General features: G+C 48.9%; 5 protein-coding genes across 5 annotated transcripts; 1 reads left to right on the top strand and 4 right to left on the bottom strand.

The window, feature by feature from the left end:
* Window positions 1-1053: 1053 nt before the first annotated feature.
* Window positions 1054-1143, bottom strand: N7471_010272 (uncharacterized protein; the record flags this gene model as incomplete). Its single annotated transcript, XM_057282991.1, has 1 exon — window positions 1054-1143. A coding segment is annotated over one exon (90 nt), but the record flags the coding sequence as incomplete, so codon positions are not given.
* A 23-nt stretch (window positions 1144-1166) lies between these two features.
* On the bottom strand, window positions 1167-1621 carry N7471_010271 (uncharacterized protein; the record flags this gene model as incomplete). Its single annotated transcript, XM_057282990.1, has 3 exons — window positions 1167-1381; window positions 1464-1529; window positions 1603-1621. 3 exons carry the CDS (start codon window positions 1619-1621, stop codon window positions 1167-1169), a joined length of 300 nt encoding a protein of 99 aa, XP_057133873.1.
* Window positions 1622-2167: 546 nt separating this feature from the next.
* Window positions 2168-3684, bottom strand: N7471_010270 (uncharacterized protein; the record flags this gene model as incomplete). The annotated part of the gene is given in 6 exon segments (XM_057282989.1): window positions 2168-2221; window positions 2238-2658; window positions 2695-2782; window positions 2843-2999; window positions 3013-3200; window positions 3257-3684. The coding sequence occupies 6 exon segments, from the start codon at window positions 3306-3308 to the stop codon at window positions 2168-2170; spliced, it is 960 nt and encodes a 319-aa protein (XP_057133872.1). The 5' UTR covers window positions 3309-3684.
* A 1251-nt stretch (window positions 3685-4935) lies between these two features.
* Window positions 4936-6259, top strand: N7471_010269 (bile acid:sodium symporter family protein; the record flags this gene model as incomplete). Its single annotated transcript, XM_057282988.1, has 3 exons — window positions 4936-5152; window positions 5215-5680; window positions 5761-6259. 3 exons carry the CDS (start codon window positions 4936-4938, stop codon window positions 6257-6259), a joined length of 1182 nt encoding a protein of 393 aa, XP_057133871.1.
* Window positions 6260-6648: 389 nt separating this feature from the next.
* On the bottom strand, window positions 6649-7575 carry N7471_010268 (uncharacterized protein; the record flags this gene model as incomplete). Its single annotated transcript, XM_057282987.1, has 3 exons — window positions 6649-7017; window positions 7070-7483; window positions 7549-7575. The coding sequence occupies 3 exons, from the start codon at window positions 7573-7575 to the stop codon at window positions 6649-6651; spliced, it is 810 nt and encodes a 269-aa protein (XP_057133870.1).
* Window positions 7576-8126: the final 551 nt, after the last annotated feature.

Genomic DNA, 8126 nt, shown 5'->3' with positions numbered 1-8126 from the left:
TCATAAAACCTACACCAAGCAATAATTAAGTCTGTTATATTGCACGCATTGGAAAACTGACCCACAGGCCCTTCAGTCTGGCCAGGGCCACAGTCATCCAGGAAGGATAAAAGATCTAGCACGGGTTCTCTGTGGAATATGTGCTCTTCAGAGATGGTATCTGAGGATCTGATTAATATTCTGCCCCAGACCCGATTCTACCTTTGGTCATCTCATCAGGAAAAGCAATTACCAAGTTTTAGACAATAACCTGGCGATAGTCTAGCACAGTGCTGCTATATTTACTTGCGGAAGCTATCGGATCGATGCCCGCTGAGGGCTCAAGAGTTTCCTGGCCTCATCAAGAACATAGGTCTATACTATACAATAGCGATTTACCGGCCGGGGCGACGAGGTCTGGCGAATCCTCGCGTAGGACCCTGGTCTCGTGGCGGGGTGACTTCCTCTCTGCAAACGATCTCCGGTGATCTCGTCAGGACCAGAGAGGCCTCAATCTACTATTTGTAAGCATCCAAACGACCAAACAATTACGACCATCCATAACACGGGGCACGCATAATTTTTTCTCGATCTTGATCCTTCCCTGCTCAGCAACCGTGATAGCATTTCTCCCGCGAGCTGGCGTGCATCATACGCTCCTTGATTGAAGATCCAGTGGGACAAGTGTACACGAAGATCACGACATCGGATCCGGGGTAATGATAGAAAGAATAACGCGGCGAAGTGGAGGAAATGTGTGTGAGCGACAGAGTTCGCCCTCGACTCCAGACTGGGAGTCGGCTAAGACGATCTTCTACGTGGGGATATCAACCGTCTTCTTGAAGTTAGTCCTCGACCCGGACCAGCCCTCAAAGGATGACAACAAGCCAGGGAGGTAATAACTCACCAGTTGTACTAACCCACCATCCCGTAGATCCCTCAGCGCAGACCTAGCGCCCTCATCAACCGGCATAGAAACCCTCATCCCAGATCCAGATCCAGGTCCAAAAGTGCGCCAATGCCAATGCCCTCCCGGGGGTGCCATTCCGGGCGCACTCAGCCTCCAGCCTTACGAACAGCCTCCAGCTCCCTCTCCTTCTCGCCCATCATATCTTCACGGAGAGATAGCATTGGGGCCCTCGCCATCACGCTCGCGCCATGCATCCTGGCCCAGAACCTCGTCTTCCTCAGTAGCAAAAGACGGTAGAAGCGAACTTCTCGGTGCCCAGCTCGCGGTCAGTGACGGAACGAGTCGAGGCAAAGAGTGTCTTTGCTCGCACGGGCGCATTGGACGGGATGTAGGTCAAAGCGATGAGTGCGGCGGGTGAGGTATCCGATGGGCGCCGGAGGAGGAGGTAGATGGGGGTTTTAGGCTGGAGGACGGAGGGCAGCTGGGGGGAGGCTGAAAAGAAGGCGTTTTCCGAGGGTTACCCTGGAAGGAAATGGGGGCCAGTGGGTGTTAAGGTCTCTGCTGTGATGGTTACCGGCAGACAGAAGGTTGAGGGTGTCGGAGTTGAAGCGGGTGAATGCGACGTGCAGCTCTGCGGAGACTGGTCTGGTTGTTAGTGTTGGTCAATGGGGTCTTGTTCGAAGTTCAAGATCAAGTGTATTCGAGTGTCTTACCTGTAATTCCTGACTGCATGATGCTGCACTTGAGGATGCAGCTGGGTTGGTTGGTTGTTTATGATGGGAGAGGGGGAGCGGTGAATGAGGGCCGATGGCATGTCAGCCGTAAGTAGGGCTGGCTTTGTTTTGACCTTTCTACATCTAACACGTCTATATCACAGAAAAGAGACAATTCTGTCATTATCCTAACTCGGTAGGAATATGTTCTTGTGTGATCGTTGCACAAGCATCGTTGACTTGGTGTATCTACAACCACTGGGTCATTGACGGACAGACCCTAAACATCCAACTACTACACTTTGTGAACGAGTCTTCAAGAGTTTTTTGAACATTCTCTATTTCAGCTCAAGATGCACCAGACAAAGCGCACCAGACAAAGTGGTATAGAAAAGAACTAACCGCAAAGCACAAAATATTTACAAAAAAAAGAGCCGTTTCAACCGGCTTGCAATTCTAGAGCTCTGTCCGAGACAGTCCAATGCGCGAAACAGAGGGAATGTAACTCCCACCATGCCAGATCAGGTATCACAATGCTTCCAAAAAAACAAGAAATTTGGCACATTTACTCCTCGAACTTGCCACCAACGAAAGCCCAGTTAGAGCCCTCCAGTTTACCCTTGAGGAACTCATACACGGTGAAAGTGACAGCCTGGCCAGGGAGCAACACGCATCACACGGGGGTGATACCCTTGTAGAAAGCGGCGAGTACCCTCCGTCTTGAACATATCCTTGGCAATCACCATGATACGGGAGACAGCGGATTGACCGGGCTCAGCACGGGTCTTCTGGAGGCGGGTCTTGATGGTGTCGATGGGAGCGTTCGAGAAGGGGCCGACAGCACCGGAGATCAGACCAATCATGGTGGTCTGGTAAGCGGGCAGCTGGCTGTTGCTGTAGTCGGGTTGCCAACGCTGCAGGGCAGCCTTCAGTTCCGTGTATGCGGTGAAGTTGGCGGCCTGATTGGTTCCTTGTCGGAGGGCTGTCAGAGAGACACCGCGGTACAGGACGCTGAAGCCTTCTTCCTTGATCACGGTGAAAAGCGCGTGTGGGGCGCTGCGGTACTTCGGGGTATCCAGGGGTCAGCCAGACTGTGGTGCTGAGCCTGCAGACGAATTTTGATGACTTCCATGGGGTTGGACGATGGCTACGGCTTCGGTAACACCGGCAGCGAGACCAGCTGTGGGGATTGTTAGCTTTCCTGTTGGGCATCTTGAGGCTTGTTCAACTCTTCACATACCCAGGAAAGTGGCTTTGCTAGTCACGGCGCCTGTCTGCTTATCGGCCAGCATGCCCTTATATGACTCGTATGAGGTGAATCGAATGGCCATCTTCGGGATGATACCACCCAGCACGGCACCAAGACCCTTGTACAGACCCAGAGCGGTCTCCTTGCACTGATTTGAGCACCGGTGGCCACGAACCCGCGTGGCTTAGCCTGATCCAGCGAACATGGTTAGCAATGGCTTCAACCGTCAAATGGCATGTTCTCGAACTCACCCCAGGTGCTGTGGCTCTCCTTGAAAGCTGCATGCGGACCTTGATTGTGTCTAGCGGATGGCACACGAGGGCCTCCATCATACCGGCACCACCACCAGCTAATCAGCAAAAGTTAATAGCTGTACACCATCCCAAAAGGGGGAGTCTACTCTACCGATCAAGTTGACCGCGGGCGATGTGCGCTGATTGGCAGTTTTGGCGGACATTGTTTTCAATTTGTGTTGATATATATGCAGAGAATGTGCACTTTTGTTCACGAAGATTTCACAGAAATTCTTCAATTGGCCGTCTCGGAAATCGAGTTACGCAGATCTTCCGATTGTCGCAAGGGAAAGCCGAAATTGCGGAGAAGCGGAAGTATACAATCCCGGAGAATAAGCAGAAACAACCTGCAATTGGTAAAGATGGTATATCTGGAGGGTCTGAGGAAAATCAAGAGATCAATTCCAAAGATCTTTAATCCTTCAAAAAAAAAAAAGAGAACCGAAGTTCCAAGGGTATATGATTCACGAGGCGGAGTGGCGGCAGTGTGCCAGACTTTGTGGGGAGCTATGACGGGGAAGCGGAGGAAGCTGGACGAACGGAAGTGTATATGACCTCGCACAAATGAGAAGAACAGAGAAGAAGAAGAAGAAGGAAAAAAGAGATAGTAGACTAAATGACTTGCCGAGGGAGGTCTCTATATAATAATTAAGTTCTATCTGTACCGAGTACGTGTAGAGCCACCAACACAATCCCGAGGCCTTCGGTAACCAGGGCGGCTCTCTATCCAGCGGAATGAATCACCCCAGATCTCCAATGATCTGATTTCACATGCCTTTTCCAAATTGTCGTCATAGTTTTTGCAGCTTGTGATTGTATACTTTATTTTCAGATTAGATTGTACAATGTAAAATGACACGTTTAAAATGCCCGTGCCTTTTCCAACTACATGTACATTATCCTACACGCAACCATACCCTTAGACTACACCATTCTAGAAACCCCTAATCTTTCCAGGGATCTAAATTACTCCGCAGATTTGAACAGTTCCGACTTGAACTTCGGAGGAAAGTAGCGAAATCCGCTGGCTATTTGCGGGTGATCTCGGGCCAACGCTAGAGCTCCTCTCAGCTGAGGTCCATATTCAGAAAGGTCATGGGACGTTCTGAGTCAGATGGACAATTAAAGTATTCGAAGGTTGAGCATGGGGCTTGCTGTAGGCTTGGCTAAAGGTGTCTTTATAGTCCGGGGTTTGTAGATTATTATAGAATGCACATCTGGGCAGATGGTGGTGACGTTGATAGAGCCGTCATGCTGTCGGGTGAACGTTTTACCGAATTTCTAGTTGCCCTATGGAACCTTGCATTCTATCGACAAGAGATCTACCTCGCTGCACGGAGAACAACGTGTGCAAGATATGAGATCAATAGTGTCGGCATGCTATATGTTTCAAGATTTTGACTCAAAGTACCTTCACATGCATCGCCTATCGCATTCGGTATCATTTGAGCCGATTGATAACATCGGCTACCCGATTTCGGCGACCCCATTCTGTATTTCCAGATTTGATGTTTGATATGCGAAGATGCAAAAGATACACATATCCATGATGATGGATCCTACAATGTACATTGTAGTTATACAACGTATAGCTTCAAATAGATGATGCGACTCCTGTACAAAGTACGCGCTATCGACTCCGATGGATCGGACTAACGCCGATTACGCAATTTTCAACTACCCCTACATATCCCCTACATACCCCTACAAGATCAACTCACCTTCTAGAGGCCAAATTATCCATGGGAGTACAATATCCATGTCCTCATTCCTAGAGTAAACAACAAAAAAATGGAAGCAGCCCGGGACACCGCCCAGCCGCGGTGGCAGCGAGCCCTGAAATGCATCGCAAGTCTAATCCTCCACCAATGGCTCCTAATCGGGATCGGTATCGTGTGCGCCCTCGCATATTGCTTCCCGAACGTGGCCAAGCACGGCGGCACCATCCGCTCCGAGTATAGCATCATGTACGGCGTGATCGCGATAATCTTCCTAATCTCAGGCCTGAGTATCCCGCGCCAGAAGCTTATCTCGCACGTCCTGAATTGGCGCCTTCACTTGATCGTGCAGGTGATTTCGTTTCTGTTTATCCCCGCACTGGTGCTGGCCATCGTGCATATTATCCTCGCTGCGGATCCGGGGGCAAGATTGATCGCGCTGTGCTGGCCGGGTATATCTTTACTGCTTGTATTCCGACGACGATTGCGTCAAATGTTGTTATGACGAGGTCTGCGGGCGGAGATGATGCCGCTGCTTTGGTGGAGGTCTTGTTGGCTAATATTCTCGGCCCATTTGTTACGGCTGCTTGGACTATTGCGTTGATGCCCAAGATGGTGGAGTTTGATCCCTGGCGGTATGGGGGTGGGGATTTGGGGAGTATGTATAAGGAGGTTTTTCAGCAACTGGGACTCAGTGTCCTACTGCCGCTGTTTATTGGGCAGCTGGTGAGGTGGACTTGGCCTGATCGCACTGCGTGGGTCATGCAGAAGACCAAGCTGCCTAAGCTGGCTACTGTCTGCTTGTTATTGTTGATTTGGTGAGTACAACTAGCTTTCTATACGAAAGCCTTGGTCCCTTTTTTTCTTCCTCTTTCTAACCCAACATCCTAAATATCAGGGCCACATTTTCCTCCTGCTTCGCAACAGGAGCCCTTCAAACCCTTTCCGCGCAGAGCATAGCCTTCGTGGTTCTTTTCAACATCATACTCTACATCACTTTAACGGCAGTGTGCTTCTTCTGCTCTAGACCACCGCGGATTTTCAGCTCCCGGCGCTGGTCCAAGCCCATCTTCAAGCGCATGACTCCGGAGGAAACTATTGCAGTGTGCTTTTGCGGGCCGGCGAAGAGCACCGCACTCGGTATCCCGCTGCTCTACGCAATGTGGCAGCCGGTTGATCTTTTCATAAAAGCGAAGACATCGGTGCCGGTGCTGCTCTATACCACGGAGCAGATTTGCGTGGCGCATTTCTTCGTTCAAATGTTCCGGTGGTGGCATGCTAGAATCGTTGAGAAAGAGGATTTGGATGACAGTACACGCGATGATATTGAGATTGGTATGGCTGAGGATTCACGTGAAGATCACGCTGGACGTGGTCATGAGCATACGACTGTTTGATACCCGTTTAGAATAGATTATTTGGTTTTCCTTCCTATGTGGCAATGGCTGCTCTTTGGACCGAGTCTTAGATTGTTTTTTTCTTTCTTTTGGTAACGAAACATATGCATGTTAGACTTATTCCGTGAATACCTGGGTCTAAAATTAGACTTGTAAGAGGTAGAGCCAGCCAGCTAACTACATTTGTACAATCTAATTCAATTGTCAAGATTGTACGCGCGTTTTGTCAAGACACTATCATTCTATTGTGAAGTAGAGAGACAACCTTGCCCAAGATATGAACCACTTCTAGCAAAAGCTCATCAAACTTCAAAGATCATGGACTGGCGTAGACAAGAAATAAAATCCCAATGAAAGTTCCACACAAAAGTGACAACATGAAGAAGCTTCTACAGCCAAGCAGACAAATCCTTTCGTTCCTCCTTGGTCTCTGGCTCAGTCTGTAGCTCAGCCAACCGCTCAGTAAGTTTTTTGAACTCCCATTGAGTACGATCCAACACAGCCTGGACTTCATCACGAGCAGCCTCGATTGACTGCATACCATGGTCTCTCAGATCATTTGTCATCGGACTATGATAAGAGGGAGGGCATAGCGGTGCAGTGACTTCATCAGAATGTCCATAATTCGATTCGCCTTTCCTACGTTGAACAGCATCACGTTCCATCCGCTGTCGGATTTTATTAATAAGAGCAGCTCTTCGTCTCGCGGAGCGCACAGAGAATGCTCTGGTAGCATCTGCCTGGATTGCATATGGCAACTACAGAAATATTGTCAGATCAACCTGTTTAGCAGATTCACTATTCACTCACCTTTAAGCAAAGTCTGTGACTTAAACGACAATAGTCACATCTAGAATAACCTGGTTGAATGGTACAAACATGGCTTGGATGTTTTTTCATGCGTCGAAAGCACCGTTGACATGGCAGAACGCGCTGCTCTGCTGATGGAGCAGTGAAACGAGACGAAGACCCTGAACTCAAAGATAATTCTCGAGCCTCAAGTGCCTCTTCTTCTGTTTGGTCATCGAGTTCAAGTACCTTATCCTGGGGATGGTCATGATATTCCAATGCCTCCTCTCTGATTTCATCCTTGATGGCGTGTTCCTTGCCGTCCTCTTCGAGTGCATCCTTGAGATCATGTTTCTTGTCATCCTCCTCTTCAATTTCAGCCTTGAAAACATGCTTCTTGGCCTTTATTCTGTAAGGGTTCGTCAACCAGGGTATCTCTGGGAGTTAAAAAAATATTTCTTTCTTTCTCTTTGATGAAATCCAGCAAGACGGAAGTTTACAAGGGTGTGTTCATGCGCGGGATGCATGCCGTATTTATAGCGAAACATGAGCATCTACAGTTTCCCATGAACCAAAACACTATGTAATCATGGCGACAAATGCATTGTGTATTGTCCACTCTTCTTTGTTTGGGCTTTTATGGCCTCCTCCTTGTTACGAAGAGTGTGTGTTCTTCATTCTCCAGCCTCTAGAAAGTCGTGTTATCTATCTCCCTTAGGCGAAGACAATATAGATATCAGCACAGGTTGGACTGCATCTTGTGCTCAAACTGACGCCACTATTGCAAAGCAGGTTGAGGATTAGACCACCAGAATGGTCTACAAGTTCAGCTTTGTGACAGCAGCGATGCACAATTTGTCCACCCCAACTCAATCCTTAGATAGCCAGACCCAGGGCAGCTTCCAACATAGGTCCAGCTGTTATTCCCGCCAATATTTCCATGATCTGCCCCATTATGATCATAGAATATGATCGCCAGAGTGATGTGGTATTAGTGCGGATATTTATGCCTAAAGAGGAGCCCTGGAGGTAAGTGGGTCCGGTATACTCCCGAGCTCCCTCTGGATGACGTCCATCT

This window comes from Penicillium samsonianum (assembly GCF_028829775.1).
Source record: "Penicillium samsonianum strain IBT 33392 chromosome Unknown utg000005l_segment0_segment0, whole genome shotgun sequence".
NCBI lineage: Eukaryota > Fungi > Ascomycota > Eurotiomycetes > Eurotiales > Aspergillaceae > Penicillium > Penicillium samsonianum.
This window is presented reverse-complemented; position numbering and strand designations above follow the sequence as displayed.